Source organism: Lissotriton helveticus, chromosome 11, assembly GCF_964261635.1.
Source record: "Lissotriton helveticus chromosome 11, aLisHel1.1, whole genome shotgun sequence".
In the NCBI taxonomy this organism is placed as follows: domain Eukaryota; kingdom Metazoa; phylum Chordata; class Amphibia; order Caudata; family Salamandridae; genus Lissotriton; species Lissotriton helveticus.
In genome coordinates, this window is record NC_136072.1 from 151,192,991 (window position 1) to 151,215,702 (window position 22,712).

At 45.5% G+C, this 22,712-nt stretch overlaps 1 protein-coding gene across 2 annotated transcripts in view; it reads right to left on the reverse strand.

Annotated features, from left to right (window-relative positions):
• Nucleotides 1-11,459: 11,459 nt before the first annotated feature.
• Nucleotides 11,460-22,712, reverse strand: part of ZBBX (zinc finger B-box domain containing) — a 509,107-nt gene continuing 497,854 nt past the window's right edge. For both annotated transcript variants that reach the window (XM_078665923.1, XM_078665922.1), the window contains one exon: nt 11,460-12,210. In XM_078665923.1, coding sequence (XP_078522049.1) covers nt 12,087-12,210 — 124 coding nt within the window. In that variant the 3' untranslated portion in view covers nt 11,460-12,086. The remainder of the gene's footprint in view (nt 12,211-22,712) is intronic.

Here is a 22,712-nt window from a genome sequence, read left to right on the forward strand (position 1 = left end):
ATTCTTTATAGTTCTGTTGCATTGTCCTCACCAGGAGGCAGGAAGTGACTGATCGAGGGAACAAACCGAAGAGATTATGAGGTGGGCGGAGACTACCATTGAGACAGTGTTTTTGTGGGGGTGCACCGTGCCAGTGAGGGACCTTTTGCCAAACGTCCCGTCGCTGCCTGAGGAGATCAGAGAGTGGCACAGATGTGCGCGGCATGGAGACCGTCCACCACTGAGCCGGGCTCCTGCTGGCTCCTCTCTCCCCTCTGGCGGAGGAATTCACTGGAGGAGAGGCCCTCTGTCGGACCTTGGCTCCTGGTGGTCTTCATCTTTGTGATCTGCAGCGGGTACGGTGAGTTTCTATTTGGTGTTACTGTTGATTGTTGTGCAGAGCATTGGAGTATAGAACAGAGATTTTCATTAGCAGTGCACCTGGCTCTGGCTGTGGGAATATAGCTGCACGTTTGCTGCGCATTGCAGCACAGAGAGGGTTGCTTGCTCATTCGATGCTGAGTGCAGTGGTGATTCTTCCTTTGCTTTGCCCTCTGCTTTTCCTGCTGTGCTAGCACACAAAACTCTGCAGAATCTCGCGGAGTTTTTATAAGACTCAGCGGAATTTGGGCGGAGTGAAACTCAGAGAGTTCTGCCCACCCCTAGTTTCCACCTCAGTGGTGCCTAAAATGAGGTCCAAAACCTTTGTCACTTTTCTGATAACTATGGTGAAGGAGGCGGATTCTTCCATTGCCAAAGTCTGGGCCCGGGACGAGAGGTCAATATCAGGGGTGTATCCAGGCCACTGGCATCCTGAAGCTCATCAAATATATTGTCTTTGTCATATTGGTCTTGCCCATCTTTACTGTTTCCATCATCATAGGGTGGGGACATATGGGTCAGGTTCTGATTGGTCATATTGTTGAGGTCTGGCTCATAGGGGATCGGACTCTTAGTCTGACAAGACAATTGACTCTGTTTCCAACATCTGAGATGTCAGTACCAGTATCGATGCCTGAAAGAGGGATGTCAGCCGTAGAGCCAAGGGTGGTGTCGAACTTGGCACTGGGGGTTGTGTCGTGCACCACGCTGAGTGGGGAAAGCCAAAGTCCAGGAAGTGGCCAGCCTGGAATCGAGGTCGAGGGGCACAGACGGATCTGGTGGTAACCCCACTGGAGGCTACTCAGATGCCTGCTCCCAAATGTTTTTGCCATTGTCTGTGACAAAAGAATAAACACTCAGCCTCCCTAGTTTATAGTATTAAAATATGTTGCCATTAAATTCCTCCAATATATTAACAGCTGTCTGTTGTTTCTCCATGTTCAATATAGTACTGGTTATGTACTGCTGAATACTTTGCAGAGAAGCATGTTGAAGGTAGACCAGTGGACCCATATAGTCGGTACAGTTGACATCGCTCTACATCTTTGTTGGCAGGTTAATAGGGAGCACTGCTGTCTCTATCTACTCCAGCAACATAAGCTACCTCTATGTAGCTCTAGCCCAAAAGAAATTAAACATATATATGCTTTGGAAGCTTCCATTTTAGACAAAAGACCTAGTTCAATTCTAGGAATCTCACTCCTTCCATCAAAGAAAATGGCAGGAGTTCAAGCACCAATATTTTACCTTGCTTCCAATTGTACAAATGGGTCATTGGATGGTTTTAGTTGTACTTTGGTTTCTTGGTGAGTAGAGATGTGATAGGGATGTGGTATTTAGCAATTTTACCACTGAGTTAATTGAAGAAGTAGTGCCAGACTGCAGAAAAAAGAGGTATCTTTCTATGGCAGTCTGAGATTGTAGGTTTGGGCACATCCTATGTGTGTTCAGATTTGCCTTCAAATTGACTCAGTTGGCTGCTGGTGCTAAGACGTTCATCTGGTTACCCATAATATAGACGTTAATTGTCTGTAGCTCATATGAAGGACAAAATCCCAAACTGGGGATGGATTCTTTCTGATGGTGACAAGAGAGCAGGGAGATCTGACGGTCCTGAATCCCTTGAGGATGGGAAGGGAGTAGTTGATGTGCTTGCAGGGGAATTTGTTTAACTGTGGTCATTTGTGACGAGGTACCCCCGGATGATACCTCCTCTCTGGGAACATCACGTGAGCAATCGCCTCCTTATCTCCCCCCATGTCCCCTCTTCTATTTTCAGACCTCAGCTCCTGTAACTGCGGAACACTGTCCCTGGCAACCTGACTTTCAAACCAGTCATGTGACATCATCAGCTGACTTTCCCTGGCATAAAACAGAAGTACCTCGGAAACACGGACATTCATGTTGGAGCCCAGCGGAGGAAGTAACGGAGGCAGCGGAGAGAGAACGGAACGCGCAGACCTTCCTTATCAGTCACGGAGAATTCCTGGACCCGTTGATTCCTGCTGGAACCGAGGCACAACCCCTCAACCTAGACACCGACGACCTATTGGAGGCGGAGCCAGAAAAGAAGGAGCCGGTCCTTCTCCAGCAATGCGCTATTTCCCGCCACGGCCCTGGAGGGTCATGGCTTTAAAAGGTATGGGGACAACTGGGGGCTTTTTGGGGCAAGGGGAGGTTAGGAGGTGAGAGCGGGGGCGTCCGCGAAGATTTGGAAGCCGAGCTCCTTGCACAAGACTAAGTGCCCTTAGAGCGGAAGCTTCTTCTCTGGTGACGTTGGCGCTTCTTCCCCCCTCACTTCCCTAATCCCTTGCAATGTCAATATCCCCAGAGATCCTCTTTACCGATTTTCCATTTTTGTTTGTTTTCTTTTGAGTGTCGTGAGCGCCTACGGGAAGCCACCCTTCGCTCTTCAACCTCGGATAGCCTGGGACAAGGTTTCCTGACGTAAGGGAACGAAGACTGCCCCTAGGACGAGGAACTTGTCCTTTGCTTGGGACAGAGTTTTGTTGTTTTTGTTAAAAGTCTGGGAACAAGTGACTATAATAATAATAAACTACAGCTTACTAAACATCCCTCTGTCTCCCTGTCTCTTTCTCCACCACCCCACATCCTTCATTATCAAACATGGAGGTGCTGGACTTTGCCCTTCCTGCAGGATCATCCCCAAACATTTTGCCTTCACTCCTCCTTTTTTTTGCTGAATTCGCTTTTGCTGGCCTTAGGACTGTGTGCCTTTTGCCCTCCTAACCAGTGCTAAAGTGATTGTGCTCACTCCTTTAACAATGGTAAAATTGGCTTACACCCTATTGGCACATTTAATTTACTTGTACGTCCCTATTACCATGGTACTACAGGTACCCAGGGACTGTAAACTAAATGCTACTAGTCGGCCTGCAGGATTGTTTATACTACCCAGTTAAAAAGCCTTTTAAAACAAGTTCCAGACCTGCCAATGCAGCCTCTAAAACCTTCCTTTTTAGTACATATAAGTCACCCCTAGGGTAGGCTCTAAACAGCCAATAATGCAGGGTGCATGGTACTTAAAAAGATTGACATGTACATTTTTGTATGTTTTGCCTGTCCTGGTAATGAAAAACTCCCAAATTTACTTTTTTCCATTGCAAGGCCTAACTCTACCTTAGGATAGCATTGGGTTACCTTATTACCTTTTGATTAGGATCAGGTAGGAATATTCTGTTTGGTATCTGAGAAATTGTAATTTAAAACCCTTTAAGTCAAAATTCTGAAAATGCACCTTTAGAAAGCTGCCATTTTCTTTACCTAACCATTTGTTGCTTGCAACCTGTTCCTGGGTCACATGACTAGATGTAGGTGGAAGTTGCTCTTTGTGTATTCTTTGCATAAAGTATCACAATAGAGGGACTAGATGCTGGCAGGAAGGGGGGACGGAGCTGTCACCTACCACACTTGCTCTTCACAGGCACCGGCTCAGCACACACATAAAGTGCTCACACTATCCTGCTTTGTCCTAGACAGACTGGGACCAGGGCAGGGAAGCAGGAAATTTCAGACACCGCCGTAGGGGGAAAATCCAGAAGCTTCTTCCACTTTACAGTGGGCACCAGGTTTAAAAAAGGGGACCCTCAAACCCACTCTTACTACAGTAGACAGACAACCTGCTTCCTGCTAGTTGAGGCCTGCACTGCTTGCTGTGAAGGACCACTGAAGTTACACCCTTCTGAGGCTTAAGTGAATCCAAGGGTCAGATAACTGACCTCTTGTTTGGAGCCACAAGGACACAACAAGCCCCAGTGGCCTCTGAAACTGCCCAGCTGACCTGCTGCAATTGGACCAGCCTAGGCATGCATCTGGACCTGTCTGAGCTATGCCTGCCTATGCTGGCATGAGTTCCTGATCCCCAAGAGGTGTCTTTCCGGGTCTGAACCCTTTATGTGGCATCAATTGAGCTCCTCCTAGAAGAAAAGGGGAAACTCTGAAGTTTGGGTACTTTGCTACTGCGAACAGGCCCATTCGGTTGTATGACGTTACAACGCCTACTTTTACAACGCACACCTTTACAACACATTTTTTACAACGCAACATCCTTACAACGCATTTCATTACAACGCATGCCATTACAACGAATTTTTAAAAACCAACTTTACAACGCATTCCATTACAACGCATACTACCTTTACAACGCATACCATTACAACGCATAACATTACATTGCATGTATGGTAAGTATTGGATAGTGTAGGGGTAAAAATTACTATTCTAACTCCAGGGGGAGCAACAGTAGGGTAAGTGTGTGATAATGTAGGGGTAGAAATTACTATTCTAACTCCAGGGGGTGCAACAGTAGGGTAAGTGTTGGATGGTAATGGTACGTGTTGTAATGGTATGCGTTGTAATGACTGCGTTGTAATGACATGCGTTGTAATGGTGTGCGTTGTAGTGTAATGCGTTGTAATGGCATGCTATGTAATGGATGTTGCGTTGTAAAAGTTTTGTTGAAATGGTATTGCGTTGTAAAAGTTGTGTTGTAAAGGTTGTTGTCCGGCCCATTCATGCCAAGATCTTGCAGCCCCTGCCAACTGCTAATTTCCAGTTCCGATGAACCCAACTCTTTGCGCTATTGCGTCGGCAGGCAAATCTACATCTACACTTGGTTTGTAGCTTCGATAGCCACAGCCAACCGCCAACGAGAATCTCCAGCAACAACTGCCTGCAACGCCCAGTAAGAACTTTGCGCTACAATGACAACCGTCTGCAATGTCTGGCCTGCAGTTCGCGCTAGAGCTCCGGCCATCCGTGACGCTGTCTTTGCTCCTCTACCACAAATGACATTAATTGCATTGGAGTTTAGAAGGACATTTCTTCAGCTGGACTAACCTGGTTATTGTATCTGTCCCATGCTCAATTGTGGTCAGCCTGACCTTGTGACTTTCATCGCTTCTCGCAAGAACAGTTAACCACAAGGTGTCCTTTGTACCTTTAGGCGCTACACTTACCTGAAATCTTTAAAATTGCATACCTCTGATTCTAATGATAGCATTTTTGCCTTTTGGTGACAAATACTTATTACATTTTAAGCTGTTTTTCTATATTGGTGTTGTGTCCTCACTTTGTTAATGTTTGTATGCTGCATACATACTTTACAAAAGGGGGTGGTGATGGACAGAGCATCTGAACCAATCAAACACTCACACCCAGTCAAAAGATCTGGGTTTAATCCATCACCGTTCTTTAGCCCACTCTGCCACCCCAGTTCAGACATGGCCATATGCAAATCAGTCTGACCCTGTGCCTCATGAAAACAGTCCAGCCCGAACTGCCAAGCCATGCCTATCATGGACCGGAAACAAGCTTCCGAGGACCGGTTTCTGGTATTGCAGCCGTCTTCAGCCCGGCTTGCTTGAATCCAGTGGCAAAGTGAGCAACGGACTCACGTCTGAGCATACCCTGCCACACTTATGGCGGCCAAAGCTGTACAAAAGGGGGTGGTGATGGACGGAGCATCTGAACCAATCAAACACTCACACCCAGTCAAAAGATCTGGGTTTAATCCATCACCGTTCTTTAGCCCACTCTGCCACCCAGTTCAGACATGGCCATATGCAAATCAGTATGTCCCTGTGCCTCATGGGAACAGTCCAGCCCGAACTGCCAAGCCATGCCTTCCCTGGACCGGAAACAAGCTTCCGAGGACCGGTTTCTGGCATTACAGCCGTCTTCAGCCCGGCTTGCTTGAATCCAGTGGCAAAGTGAGTAAGGGACTCACGTCTGAGCATACCCTGCCACACTTATGGCGGCCAAAGCAGTACAAAAGGGGGTGGTGATGGACGGAGCATCTGAACCAATCAAACACTCGCACCCTGTCAAAAGATCTGGGTTTGATCCATCACCGTTCTTTAGCCCACTCTGCCACCCCAGTTCAGACATGGCCATATGCAAATCAGTCTGACCCTGTGCCTCATGGGAAGAGTCCAGCCCGAACTGCCAAGCCATGCCTTCCCTGGACCGGAAATAAGCTTCCGAGGACCGGTTTTTAGCATTACAGCCGTCTTCAGCCCGGCTTGCTTAAATCCAGTGGCCAAGTGAGCAAGGGAATCTAGTCTGAGCATACCCTGCCACCGCCCATCACCACCCCCTTGTGTACCGCTTTGGCCGACATAAGTGTGGCAGGGTATGCTCAGATGCGAGTCCCTTGCTCACTTTGCCACTGGATTCCAGCAAGCCGGGCTGAAGACGGCTGTAATGCCAGAAACCGCTCCTCGGAAGCTTGTTTCCGGTCCAGGGAAGGTATGGCTTGGCAGTTGGGGCGGACTGTTCCCATGAGGCACAGGGTCAGACTGATTTGCATATAGCCATGTCTGAACTCGGGTGGCAGAGTGGGCTAAAGAACGGTGATGGATCAAACCCAGATCTTTTGACTGGGTGTGAGTGTTTGATTGGTTCAGATGCTCCGTCCATCACCACCCCTTTTTGTACCGCTCTGGCCGCCATAAGTGTGGCAGGGTATGCTCAGACGTGAGTCCCTTGCTCACTTTGCCACTGGATTCAAGCAAGCCGGGCTGAAGACGGCTTTAATGCCAGAAACCGGTCCTCGGAAGCTTGTTTCCGGTCCAGGGAAGGCATGGCTTGGCAGTTCGGGCTGGACTGTTCCCATGAGGCACAGGGTCAGACTGATTTGCATATAGTCATGTCTGAACTGGAGTGGCAGAGTGGGCTAAAGAACGGGGATGGATCAAACCCAGATCTTTTGACTGGGTGTGAGTGTTTGATTGGTTCAGATGCTCCGTCCATCACCACCCTCTTTTGTACCGCTTTGGCCGCCATAAGTGTGGCAGGATATGCTCAGACGTGAGTCCCTTGCTCACTTTGCCACTGGATTCAAGCAAGCCGGGCTGAAGACGGCTGTAATGCCAGAAACCGGTCCTTGGAACCTTGTTTCCGGTCCAGGGAAGGCATGGCTTGGCAGTTCGGGCTGGACTGTTCCCATGAGGCACAGGGTCAGACTGATTTGCATATAGCCATGTCTGAACTGGGGTCGCAGAGTGGGCTAAAGAACGGTGATGGATCAAACCCAGATCTTTTGACTGGGTGTGAGTGTTTGATTGGTTCAGATGCTCCGTCCATCACCACCCCCTTTTGTTCCGCTTTGGCCGCCATAAGTGTGGCAGGGTATGCTCAGACGTGAGTCCCTTGCTCACTTTGACACTGGATTCAAGCAAGCCGGGCTGAAGACGGCTTTAATGCCATAAACCGGTCCTCCGAAGCTTGTTTCCGGTCCAGGGAAGGCATGGCTTGGCAGTTATGGCCGGACTGTTCCCATGAGGCACAGGGTCAGACTGATTTGCATATAGCCATGTCTGAACTGGGGTGGCAGAGTGGGCTAAAGAACGGTGATGGATCAAACCCAGATCTTTTGACTGGGTGTGAGTGTTTGATTGGTTCAGATGCTCCGTCCATCACCACCCCCTTTTGTACCGCTTTGGCCACCATAAGTGTGGCAGGGTATGCTCAGACGTGAGTCCCTTTCTCACTTTGCCACTGGATTCAAGCAAGCCGGGCTGAAGATGGCTGTAATGCCAGAAACCGGTCCTCGGAAGCTTGTTTCCGGTCCAGGGAAGGTATGGCTTGGCAGTTCGGGCTGGACTGTTCCCATGAGGCACAGGGTCACACTGATTTGCATATAGCCATGTCTGAACTGGGGTGCAGAGTGGGCTAAAGAACGGTGATGGATCAAACCCAGATCTTTTGACTGGGTGTGAGTGTTTGATTGGTTCAGATGCTCCGTCCATCACCACCCCCTTTTGTACCGCTTTGGCCGCCATAAGTGTGGCAGGGTGTGCTCAGACATGAGTCCCTTGCTCACTTTGCCACTGGATTCAAGCAAGCCGGGCTAAGACGGCTGTAATGCCAGAAACCGGTCCTCGGAAGCTTGTTTCCGGTCCAGGGAAGGCATGGCTTGGCAGTTCAGGCTGGACTGTTCCCATGAGGCACAGGGTCAGACTGATTTGCAAATAGCCATGTCTGAACTGGGGTGGCAGAGTGGGCTAAAGAACGGTGATGGATCAAACCCAGATCTTTTGACTGGGTGTGAGTGTTTGATTGGTTCAGATGCTCCGTCCATCACCACCCCCTTTTGTACCTCTTTGGCCGCCATAAGTGTGGCAGGGTATGCTCAGACGTGAGTCCCTTGCTCACTTTGCCACTGGATTCAAGCAAGCCGGGCTGAAGACGGCTGTAATGCCAGAAACCGGTCTTCGGAAGCTTGTTTCCGGTCCAGGGAAGGCATGGCTTGGCAGTTCGGGCTGGACTGTTCCCATGAGGCACAGGGTCAGACTGATTTGCATATAGCCATGTCTGAACTGGGGTGGCAAAGTGGGCTAAAGAACGGTGATGGATCAAACCCAGATCTTTTGACTGGGTGTGAGTGTTTGATTGGTTCATATGCTTCGTCCATCACCACACCCTTTTGTACCACTTTGGCCGCCATAAGTGTGGCAGGGTGTGCTCAGACGTGAGTCACTTGCTCACTTTGCCACTGGATTCATGCAAGCCGGGCTAAGACGGCTGTAATGCCAGAAACCGGTCCTCGAAGCTTGTTTCCGGTCCAGGGAAGGCATGGCTTGGCAGTTCGGGCTGGACTGTTCCCATGAGGCACAGGGTCAGACTGATTTGCATATAGCCATGTCTGAACTGGGGTGGCAGAGTGGGCTAAAGAACGGTGATGGATCAAACCCAGATCTTTTGACTGGGTGTGAGTGTTTGATTGGTTCAGATGCTCCGTCCATCACCACACCCTTTTGTACCACTTTGGCCGCCATAAGTGTGGCAGGGTGTGCTCAGACGTGAGTCCCTTGCTCACTTTGCCACTGGATTCAAGCAAGCCGGGCTAAGACGGCTGTAATGCCAGAATCCGGTCCTCGGAAGCTTGTTTCCGGTCCAGGGAAGGCATGGCTTGGCAGTTCGGGCTGGACTGTTCCCATGAGGCACAGGGTCAGACTGATTTGCATATAGCCATGTCTGAACTGGGGTGGCAGAGTGGGCTAAAGAACGGTGATGGATCAAACCCAGATCTTTTGACTGGGTGTGAGTGTTTGATTGGTTCAGATGCTCCGTCCATCACCACCCTCTTTTGTACCGCATACATACTTTAAACATTGCATCTAAGTTAAACCTGACTGCTTTTGGGTCAAGCTACCAGAGGTTTAAGCACAGGTTAATTTATTGACTTTTTGTGATGCACCCGGACAGGGATTGTAGCTGTTGCTTGATCGGGTTTCACCCTCCCTCAACCAACAGCCCGATTTCTCAAAATAGTGCACTGGTTGAGCCAGTTTGTCCCAAAAAGTCTTTGTGCCTTTCATCAACCCTATAGAGGAGCAAAAAATATTACTTTTCCAAAATAATGTATTGGTTCTACTTTTTTTAATAAGTGTTTGCATCAATTTACTTTACCCCTGTTTATATTACTTTGTACAGCAAGGCGATCTTATCTGCCTTTCAACATTTTGTGACATGACCTACTAGTTTTAGGTCGCATCTCAAAACTATAGACAAGTCTCTAAAGTCAGTATGTAATTTGCAAATACTATTGACAACCTGTCTGTAAGTATATCTTGTCCTCAGTTATTCAAATGACTGATTTGGCTATTCAAAGTGGAGTGAGAACAGCAACCTAAAAAGTCGCCTCACCCACAAATGAAAAAAGTTTTTAAATGAAGTATATTTTGAAGGAAGGTGAGCTAAGTAGCAAATAAATACAATCAGGCATACAGAATAAGCAAAAACTAGCAAATCTCAGACATGTATTGCTGCCTGGATTGTTAAAGAAGATGCTGAACTACCTTGAATTGTGATGTTTTATAATAATCCGAAAATGATTTAAACAAACAACAAATCCAGCACAAACGTACATATAATGATTTGATAAACATGTTTCCGAACAAAAAGTAAAAGAAGGTTCTGATGCTTTTTTTTCCAACTTTTATTTTTTGGTGTGAATATGTTGTTGTAGCATACAAAAGCCTCGTAAAATAGTTTTACGGTCAGTTATAGTTACACTATGTTACAAAATGGTTCTATCGTAGGCGTAAGCATAGTAGACTATTTTAGAATTAGTGGCCATGTTCTTCAAGCGGTGCCATCTATAAAAAGATAATTGCTGACCATGTGCATACATCTAAAAGTTAATCACCTGAACGTTGCTAAAATTCTGGCTGACATCGCAGGAACATAAACCTTTTCAATCTTTTCCGGAAAGCTATCTCCAGACTCTGTACTCAGGCTTTATTGGTTAGGGGGCTTATTCCCCATCAACTAGCTGCAAGTATATTAACCCACAGTGCTTCCAAGTAGCAACAAAAAAGCTTCACCCACAGTTCGTCCTTTTAAAATATTGTTTTTCTTGTATTTTCATTAAAATAAAACCATGGCAGAAGCTGAACTCAAAGAAGGAAAATGTAGCCTTCTCTAGACATAAACTGGAATGTAGATTTAACTAGGATGCTTTTGGGGTCACTAGGCGCCAAGCAGAACGCTGCTAATGGAGGGGTAGAAAGCCATTGTGGTACATGCATCACCACCAAAAATGGTGGAGCGTGCCACAAAACTAATGTAGAAAGATGGCAGGCTTTTCTGGAAGACCAATGGCAAATAAGATGGTTAGTGACCATCTAATGGGGTGCAAGGTGGGAAACTCCAGCTGTTTTCACGGGTTAGTTTTGTGTCAAATAAAGTCACCTACAACTCCTGTGCGAATTGTCTTGCATCCATGAAAGAGATATAGTGGACATAGTGGCTACACAGGTCGAGGGTCAAATGCAAATTCTAGAATACCTTAGATTCTGAAAGTGTGTGGTATACAAGGATAGATGGATTCCCACACTATCACTTTTCACTGGAATTTTTTCTCCAGACGTACCATTGCAACAACATCAGCCCAGGATTGTATTTAGTTAACAGACTTCGTGCCCGATTCACAGAACTAACTTAGGACAAAATCCTAAACGTACTACCATTTTGGTATTCACAGAAGGCACTTACTAATTTTGGTATTCACAGAAGGCACTACTCATCAATGAGTAAGTGCCTCCTGTGAATACCAAAATGAGTAAGTGGCTTCTGTGAATACCAAAATGAGTAAATGGTAGTACGTTTAGGATTTTTTCTTAAGTTAGTTCTGTGAATCAGGCCCACTATTCAGATAACCAAAAAACTATGAAAAATATAACATGCTTCATTGTGAAATCAAATTCAGCACGATTTACTCTCTCGTTGGAAAGGTGATTTGGGGCGTGTGGTGGTTTACTTGTTGTTATTCTGTGCTCTGGAGTTGCCTGTTTTCCTTAGCAATTCTTATATAACTGTGTTGTGCAGATGCTCGATAGACATTGATATTTAGTATACTTTAGCATATTTCCGGCAAATAAGAACAGTCATCAAATGTGCAATGTACACAAACAGGAATGCTTTTCTCTTCATAACTGCAAAATAAATTAAAAAACATCGTTGACATCCACTTTAAGACAAATCTTCAATAAATAACTTGTGTGTTGTTTATGTGTCTGATAAAGTAGTCAGATATTAAGTGCACCACGCATCCATGAAAGTAAAACTTAACATTTACCTAGTGGTGATAGAAAAATATAGGATATATGTTTGCTAAAATCTTCACTTAAACTTTACACGTTTTTCAAAAAGGCTGTACAAGTGACAGGGCATTCAATTCTGAAAGAACACCATGAAGCTTAAAGAAGTAACAAGACATTTTTCCTATCCTCGTGACTTTGTTCCTCTTCGTCATCATCTGGCATGTATTCCTCACTGAAGTTCGCCGATGATGAATCCCAGGGTTCGGAATCAATAATGTTCCTAGATAAGGCAGAATATATGGAGACAATATCAGTTCTTAGAAATCAAAATTTACCATGCATTAGCAAATGAAAACACGACTGGGTTGCGATGTGGCTCTCAGGCAGAGCGTGGCACCACTGCTCCATGCATGTGAAATTGTAGAAACTATCTCATAATGGGTGTGGTGACCTGCATTCAAGGGGGACTATCATGGTTCCAGAGATTCTGGAAAAGAAACCTCACCCACTCTTTTGTGTTATCCCTGAACTAGAATCGTAGTACTTATTGTCCATCCTCATAGTAGTTCTTTTCAATCTTACTCAGGATACTGTTAATAAAGAATATTTGGCTTGTGTGCAAGGTAAGTTTAACACCTGGATCCCTATACCTATCAAGTGCCACCTTATCAAGAACTCCCTCCAACAGGAGATTGAGTCTGTCCTGGCAGTACCACCAAGCCAGGATGGGAAATGCTTACCAATGATGAAGCATTCCACAAAAGAGTGGGTGAGTTTTCTTCAACTCTGTATCCTCTGCAATGTTTATGTTTTGTAAAGCAATACAAAATAGAGTTTCCTTTCTGTCTGGATACTCCAGATTGTGATTGATATGATTGATCTAGTTTTTAATAAATGAAAATATGTTTATATACACCTAAATGAATTTTTTTCTCTTTGTATAATTGATTTAGGGGTTCTCAAACGAATAATAGAATTATAATATCTGGTATATTGTGGTGGAGTGTGAATAGACTGTTTGTGAGTTGAAGTCCAAGAGAAATCTTTTTTAATGCATTTATGTTTTGTAAAGCGCCTGGCTGCCCGTAGGCTTCCCTGCACTGATGAGTGCTGTGCTGAGAGGTTTGACAGCATGTAAATTAACAGGGAAATAGCCAGATCGTTAGGTTTTTCCTGAAGGAGGTTTAGTTGGGCAGTGATCTGAGGTTAAGTGGGCGGTCATTAAACAGCCTCAGTACCATATGGGCAAATGGTCTGCCTCCCTATCTTGCCTCTTTGACTCTGTACTCGAGAGCTGCAGGTGAGAGGATCTTAGGTGTCTAATGGGAGTGTACATTGAAATCTATTGTCTGAGCGTTACTGGACCTTTTTTAGTTATGGTCCTGTGGGCAATACTGAGGATTTTAACTTAATTCTGGCTTCAATCGGAAGCCAGTGGAGCTGTTTGAGGGATTCTTTTACTGACATGTGTCTTGGGACTTTTAATAAGAGCCTTGCTGCCGGATTTTGCACCACCTGGAGTCTCCATTACATATTTTGGTGAACTTATGTAAAGAGAGTTACCATTATCCAGGCGGTACGTGGTAAGAGATTGGTAGTTCCTATTGTATGCAGGTCACCACACCTGTAGTGAAAAAGTCTTGAGCTAGGTAGTGAGGTCTTTACTTGATTTTCTCCCTCTACCCTTTCTTAATGATACAAATTGAAGGAACTACCACAAGAGACATACACTATAAAGTCAATGTCACAATGTGTAAGCAACTAAGAATCATATGCTGTGCCCCTAGAGACAGATGGTGGTTGAACGTACTCAGAAACAAACAGCAAAAGCTTTCTGTAACCAGATGTTAAGAGCTACATGTGAGACATTCCACTTATGTCAGCTAAAAGCGTTGAAGTTGACCAATGGAGGCTGAGAGGTGGATTTTAAAAATGTTAAATGAATTAATCTACATCAAATCGGATTGAGTGAGCCAGTTCAAACCCCTGAGAACAAATTTGAAAATGTACAGCACATACCACCAAAGTAAATGTTGATAAAATGATGGAAAAATAGTAGAATTTCCAAACAAATGATTAAAGAGAGATGCATATTACAGACTTTTAAAATATCTGTTTAGGCAATATCACTTGACCCATGGTTTTAATACTTCATCTGCCACTATCATGCAATGGTTAACAGGCTTGTTGCCAGTAATGCTAACACGAACAAAGGAAGAGCCACCGATATGCCCGGGACAGGAAACTTCGTTTACAGCGCAGGGATTACATTGCGATGCTATTACATAGCGGTTTTCACAACGCAAGTCGTTACAACGACTTGCACTAGATGTTGCTCTAGGACAAGGAATAGTATAATTTACTATCCAACACCTTCCCTACTGTATGTAGACTGGAGTTGGAATAGTAAATTATACCACTCCTAAATCCAGCGCCCTCCAACGCAAGTCGTTGTAATGACTTGCATTGTAAAAACCGCGATGTAATGTACTGCGATGTAAATGTATGCATTGTAACGTCATACATCCGCCAGGGACAGCAATAATAGTTTAAATAATGACCACAACATATCATGGATGAGCCCCTATTATGTTAAGCATAATCAAAATGTCACTATGAATGCCCACAATAAGACAAGTATGGACCATTACTTTATCATAGTGCTGGCCAGAATATTACTAAGAATGCCCCCATCATGTCATAGACCACTATAATGCCAGGGATATTTAAATATTACTAAAAAATCACATGTTTTGTTATTCCAGAAACAGCCATAGCATCACCAACAAAGCTCACAATATTTCATGGATAGGCCCCATGACCCCACATACCCAATTCCATAGCAGACGCCAACAGGAAACATATCCTCCAACAACAGACACCTCACAAAGGGACACGCTCACATCAGTCACTCAGGGGGGCACCCACACTCCCTTCATGCACCCACATAAATCTCTCACTTTCAATCATGCACAAACACTCCTCTCGCTCACATACACTCTCATATTCACACTGCTCTCACTCACACACTCAGACTATCACAATCACTTTCCCTGCACCCAATCCCATCAAAACAATTACCAGTTGCCACATGGCACACTTAATTTCCCTTTGTGCCCCTCACATTTGTTTCCCCTCTGCTTTTGGTGGAATGCTTCTCTGATGAGGAGCTTACTGACAGCCCAAGCAGAATTTAAGACAGCATGGGTCTGTCCCTTGCAATTCCCATCTGCTCTTTGTATTGGCTTCTGATCCGGCAGCTGGCAAACATGTATAATTGTGTTATCACCCAAGCGGGCTGCCTAAGGTGACAAATTGTGCCTGTGTGAAGAGTGCTAAGCGAAAATAGTCCTCTCACACAATCATATGCAAAGAACATGGTTTAGTGTAGCTATCCTGATGCCCTCTTGCCTGTTTTGCAGAAATACACTTTTAGGTTACCTGAAATGATTTTTAAAAAAATGACAATTGTTAGGATAATTTCATGCCATTTCTGCAGCTTGAAGGCAAGAAAAGCACCTTGACTGATCACTTTAGTAAGTGATCCTTCATCAGCTTAGCCATAACATATATTGAGTAAAATAAACTAAGGAAAGGGAAAAAAAATAAAGAAGCTTAACTACCGGAAAAGGGGAGGTTTTTTTAACAATTTTTCTTGAAGGCTACATAAGATTGAATACGCTTGATGTGCACATGAAGGCTATTCCAGAGTTGGGACCAAGCAAGTGGTTGCCTGTCCCAGACCATTAAACTCAATGGACTAGGAACAGACATTTGACCACAAATTTTTCAAGAATTCGTAGTGAGAGAGGTACTGGTAAAGACCTGTTGTTTCTGTGTAACAGAAGAACAAGTTACTTACCTTTGGTAACGTCTTATCTGGTAGACCCTCAATCCTTTTATTCCTTACTTTAGAAAATTTCCCAGGCGTCAGACTGGATCCGGCAATTTTTGAGCAATCCCTTTGCGCACCGGTAGGTTTTGTCGTTACCTATGGCAAAGTAACATGCGTGGGGCCTATATAGTCGCCAACCCAGGATGCTAACCTCACTTTTTGAGTATTATTCCGCACCAGAAGCACAGAGGCAAGCTGAGGAGACTAGTGTGCCAAAGTGAGGTCCTGAAGAATTTCTTCGACTGTAAATAACATACAGTTGCAGAACAGGGAGGATGGAAGGGTTGGTAAGGAATCTGCAACAACATAGATTCTCTACCAGATAAGGCATTACTGAAAGTAACTTGTTCATCTGATAGAGACTTCTAGCCATAGATTCCTTACCCTAGAATAGATACCAATGCAGTCGCTTTCCAGAGGTGGGTCAGTGGACTGTTACACTAAGAAGTCCTGGAGGACCGAATGAACAAAATGCTCCTCAGGTCGTGCCTGCCTGTCTAGGCAGTAGTATTTGGCAAACCTGTGCAGTGATGCCCATGTGGGTGCCTGGCAAATATCCAGAACTGGGACCCCTCTTTTAGCAAATGTGTAGAAGATTTTATACAAATACAAATCCACCTAGAGATGGTTCTTTTGTGAACTTCTTTGCCTTTCTTCACACCCATAAAATCAACAAACAGTTGATCATCCATCCGGAAATATTTGGTGCTATCAATTTAAGAAGGCAATTCTCCCCTAATGGGTCCAGATGGCGGAGTCTCTCCTCTTCCATGGTATGATGGGAGGTGAAGAAAGTAGGCAGCATGATAGTGCACCCAACTTGAAGAGGTATCACCACCTTCGGCAATAGGAACGCTCGGTTTCTAAGAACCAGCTTGTCTGGGAAGAAAGAAGCATACAGGAGGGTTAATGGAACGAACTTGAAATTTGCTAACCCTCCTGGCAAATGTGATTCAAACAACGAAGACAGTTTTGATGACCAGCAGGCTCCTGTGCATCGGCTCAAAATGAGAGCACACAAGGAAGGTGAGGACTAAATTCAGGTTCCTTTGAGGCAAAATGAAGTCCGTAGGGGGAAACGTGTTGTAAACCTTTATGGAAAAGAGTCACAACAGGTGACTTGAATAAGGACGGTTGGTGCAGCAACCGGAAGAAGGTGGAAATTGCGGCAAGGGACCCTTTAACCCTGCCCAAAGCAAAACCTTGCCAGCTAGGGATAGAACAAACAGCAGCCTATCAGACAAGGGTGCAGACAAAGGAACAGAAGATTTGGATACACACCAAGCCAAATACTTGTCCCATAAGCATGACATCACAAACTTCGGGAGGGAGGCCAAACACTGTCAACTGTCATCACTCAATCTATACTCATGTAGGTGGATAGGTTTGGGTGCAGAACCCTTACTTACTGCTGCAACAGGAGATCCTACAACAGGAGCAGCCTGATCGGAGGCAGATGCTCATGCTCAGGAGTTGGGGATACCAGACTCGCCTTGCCCAATACAGAACCACCAATTTGACCTGTGCCTTGTCGTTCTTGATCTTCTTGAGAACATTGGCAGGAGTGGCATTAGTGGGAAGATGTCAGGAGTCCTGAGCTCCAATCGAGAAGAAATGTGTCTTCAAGCAAGAGCTTCCTTGGAAACTCACGCATGCAGAAGTGCTGAAATTGCACTTATTCCACTGTGGTGAACAGATCTGACCACACTTTCTCTCCAATCTCTGAAAAGACCTTGAACCACATCTGGATGGAGACACCACTCATGACCTATAAGGAATCATCAGCTGAGTTCATATGCTCTGGTGTTCAGAGAACCTGCCAGATGTTGAACTACCAGGAAAATGATCTGATATTACAGCCATGTCCAGAGCCGCAGGGTCCACAACCCCACACAGCCCTCCTTGTTGCAATACCACAAGACAGTGGTGTTGTCTGTGAACACCTGAACTAGCTTTCCCTTGATGGAAGGAAGAAAGGCTTCAATGTTATTTGGATCGCAATAATTTCCAACAGGTTTATGTGAAGCTTAGATTGCGTCGAAGGCCAGAGCCCTCTAATCTCCATCTCTCCCAAATGGCCACCCCAATGATGAAGTGACACATCTTTTACCACTGTGAGCTCTGGGTGGGGAAAAGAGAAGAGTCGGGCACTGACCCAATAGCGGTCCGTGAGCCACCACTGCAGATCTTTTTCAGTCTCCCTCAATATCTGGACCAGATCAAAGCAATTCCTGTGATGCCAATCCACTGGTCTTTAAATCCCACTACAGAGCCCACATATGCTATTTTACAAACAGGATGCAGGAGGCAATGAGGCCAAGCAGCCTCAGAGACAGTCTCACTGTAATACATGAATGAGGCTGAAACATCGAAATCATAGCCTGAATATCCTGGACTCTCTATTCCAGAGGATAAGCCTAAACTGACTGTATCTAGAAGAGCTATGATGATAGGGAGTGTCTGAGAGGCAATCAGGTGTGACTTCGGTATGTTTACAGGGCACCTCAGTGAGTGCAGGAGGTTTGCCGTAGTCTAGAGTTGAGAGACGACTGCCTGAGGAAATCCCACTTTTAACAGCCAGTTGTCGAGGTAGGGGAAGATTGGACCCTCTCACCTCCACAGATGTGCCATCATCTTAGTGAACACCTTAGAGGCGCTGGTAAGACCAAAGTGGAGCACAATGAACTGAAAATTCTCTTGACCTACTGTGCACTGCAAGTAACGCCAGTGGGCAGGCATGCCAGAGATATGGAAGTAGGTGTCCTGCAAGTCCAACATTACCATCCAGTCTCCATGGTCAAGGGCAGATAAGACCTGAGCCAAGGTGAGCATCTTGAGTTTTTCTTTCTGCAGAAAGCAGTTGAAAGGGGATATGTCTAATATGGGAAGGAGGCCTCCACCCTTCTTCTGCACCAGAAAGTAGAGGGAATAGCTACCATGACCTACTTCTGATGCCAGTACCCTCTCAATGGCTCCTTTGACTAGAGCAGCCAATACCTCCTGTGGCAAAAGAGAGAGGTGGTCCTGAGTCAGCTAAACAGAGATTGATAGCTGAGGTGGCAATGGGAGGGCATAGTCCCCTGGACAATTTAAAGCACCCACCAGTCTGAAGTTATTTCCCACCATTGGTGAAGGTGGTACTGATCCTGTCAACTAACGGGAGCCTGTGTTGGAACGAGGGCAAACAAAAGAAGCTTTTGAGTTGTGCTTGCCCTGGGGGGACAGATTGGGTTGACCTCTGGCTCTAGTTCCCACGAGGTCTGTGGGAGGTGGATCAGTGGCCACAAAAGGACTGTGATACCTGCTGCCTTTGGTGGCTAAGCAGAAAGGGACACAGCTGATAGCCAATACAGTAGTCACATGAGGGACGAAGGCAGAGTGCCGCTGTCATGGAGCCATAATGAGCCCCAACGACCTAGCTGTAGCCCTGCTCGCCTTAAATCTTTCCAGAACCAAATTGCCTTGTCAACTAACAGGGCAGTCCTATTGAAAGGCATGTTCATCACCTGTAAAACAGGTGCCCAGAATTCGAACATCACACTGGGGTGGCCGCAGCTTTCATCATGGCACCTTCAAACTCTGGAACACTCTTCCGAGTGAGCTCAGAAGTGCGAGCTCCCTCTCCTCCTTCAGGAAAGGACTAAAAACCTGGTTGTTCCAGAAATAGAAGCCAGAGCGGGCTACTGTGTTTTCAGCGCCAAGACACCACCGGGTATTCATGCGCTTTATAAATCCCGTTAACATTAACATTAAAACTAGTATTTCCCAGCCAGTGAAATGCCACCATTGAAGAAATGTCATATCCAACCTGCATCTTATTGTGAACTTCACCGCATCTCATCTATAAACAATAGCTTGGGAAAGTATGGCCCGAGCCTGTTCTGGGACCACAGGCAGTAATTGCACAACCATATCCCACACTGTGTGAGAATAATGGCCCAATAGAAACACAGTGTTCACAGACCACAGTGCCAGGCTGGCAGAAGAGAAAATTCTCTTACCAAAGATATTCAGCCTCTTGGAGACCCTATACGGTGGTATTGTAGGGAATGCATCAGGATGTATCCAGGAGGTTGAGGCCTGGACCACCAGGCTCTCGGTGGGTTCTTGGGAGAGGAAGGCTGGGTCCACAGAAGTGAGCTGACGGCGGCAAGCAATGGTCCTTTGCACAGAAGTGCCTGTGCAGGGCTTGGCTTAGGCCCAAAGCAGGACATCTGTGAGGGCTTTGTTAAAGTGTGGTACAGGTTCTGAGGAGGATACCCTAGGCTGAATACATTAGCCTTGACCTCAACCCTGAACAGCATCAGCTCCAGGACCTCAGCCTTCCTCTGAACCACTATTTCGAACAAAGCTCCTTCCTCCATAGCCACTGGGGAGGAGAGAGGAGGCAGTGTCTGATGAGGTGTCCAGAATACCGGTGTCAGCCAAACTAAATCCTCGTACGATGTGTCATTGGCCATGGACTCTGCTAGGGGGTCAGAGTAGGTATAGGGATCCTAAGATCCCCTCGATTTATGTTCCTCAGTGAACTCTATATGGAAAAAGGGGTTCCATCTCTGGTTGGAGCTGGAGCCTACATTGGTCGGGCTCAATATCCAAAGCGGGAATTACAATCACGCCACCAATGGGTGTTCGTGGTGCCGGCAATTAGCCCCTAAAACAGTCTCCAGAGAAGGTTGCAAAGCTTCGACCAGACCCGATCCGGATCCACCAACGGATTCTGAGGGACTGACTGGTGCAGAGAGTGGGGCTGCCGGCAGAGCTGCAGTCCAAAACACCCCCGTGCCCTTGGCGCAATAGGTTTGTTTGGGGACATCTTCCAAGAAATAAAAAGACAGAAACAGGCACACTAGAGTTTGACAAAACATTGAAAAAAATCAGGTCAAAAAATTGTTGAAGGTAGCTTGATGGTGTGGAAAGGAAGCAACTGACATCAGCGTGCTGGGGTGGGGACTATATAGGCAGCGCACACGTCACTTTTGGAACAGACAATGCCGATGATGCCACACGGAGCTGAACAAAGGCAGCTACGAAAAGGGATTGCAAAAAAATTTACAGGTCCAGCCTGACGGAATATTGTGAGGTAAGGAATCTGCAGTTAGAAGTTGCTATCAGATGTCTCTGTGCAAAACACAAAACATTTGGTAAATAATTATATAATTGACTGGGAGCTAATGAAAGCGAATTCTTGCCTAGGATACAGGTGCAAACATTTGTAGGTTGCATATAGCTGCACAGAAAATTTCTGAATCCTTTAGAATGTCAGAGGGGAGGCTGGCAAATGCAGACATAGGATGCTCTTACAGTGGATTCTAGACAGGACACAGGCGGAGTCTACCTGAACTTAACGATAACATGGCAGGTACAAAAGGTTTTTTCTTAAATGCATCTGGTAGTAAAAGAATGACCAAGAGACAGGATTGATCTGGGCTTGAAAAAAAGTGCTTCTCCATGGAAATGTTGGTGAATTGCTGTCCTAAAACTCCAATGCACAAGGGACCAAAGGTGTCGATCATTCTAAAAATGTTTTAACACGCCTGTGTCTCTAATGATATTCCTATTGGAGAACATTACAATGTTCCAGAATGGAAATTAACAATTATTTCCCTTTTAAATACCCAAAACATGGTGACTACGTGACTCCTAATATTTTAAACATTCCTCTGAAACACAAAGACACTACTCGCAGTGAAGGTACTCACACAGACAACTTTTAGGCACATCGTCTATGACCTCAATGCAAAATGCATATGCACATTAATAAACATTCCTTTTTTTAGAGGAATACACACTCATTTATAGAGAAGTTTTAAGCTCGAGCTGTTGGAATTTGGATAGAATGTGTACAGGTTTGCCAAGATATCACATAACATTTTGCATGCATATGTGACATCATTCGAATAATTTCTTCCTCTGCAACAATGTATAAGGATTTTTCTCACACCCTCGAGTTGACATACACACGTTAAATGTGCAAACAGAGAAATGTATTACTGTAAAATTATTTCCGCATTTAGAACAAATATCTGAATTTCGAGGGATTCACTCGTTCATTTAAAACATATAAAAGTTGTTTAAAGTATTAATACTTAAATTGGGTGTTTGGTGCTTGCAGGGAAACCCGGAAAAATACTGGCTGGACAGAGGTTCAGTGGAAAAAGCCACATCATTAGTTGCTTGTGGAAAGAGGACAATCTATTTTGCAGGCACAAAGAGATGAGTAGATTGCTCCATACATTAGGAACAGGTTAAGAAAAGCATTTGCCAAAAAGTCAATTGTAATGGATCTTACACTAGACAGTGGAGCATGAGAAGTTGACAGTAATATCCTCCACGGAAAATAAGGAGAAAGGCGATATGCCCAAAAAAGAAGGCTGCATCGAACGAAGAGTCACAAATAAAGAGATTTGTGGCAGCTACAAAGGACTTTAAAGATGATCCACTTATAGACAGGAAGCCAGTGCAGTGCTCAGAGCAGGTAGAACATGTTTGCATTCTTTCAAAAAGGCAAAACACAGGTTGGAAAAGCAGTCGGTATATTCAGGTGTGAAAGTTTTTTCTCATTTTGTGAAAAAAGGCATAATGATTGGACTTTGCAGCGGAGATATAGGCCGGTAATCTATCTCTACTGCAAACTCCGACCAACTTGTAATGAGACCCTTGGTGGAATCACATCGCTCCTTCAGCGGAGTGGTGTGGCTCACTGGCTAGAGGCGGCAGACCCGGAAGCAGAGAACGGCCCGAGGCCAGGGTTCAATTCCCGACGCGGCAGGGTCGTGGACCAGGGTCAGCGGACTCGTCAATTCTCGCCTCGGTGCCTACTCTAACCAGGGATCACACTCGGCAACTCTGGGCATTAAGCTTGCCTCATCTCTACAACGGCCCCC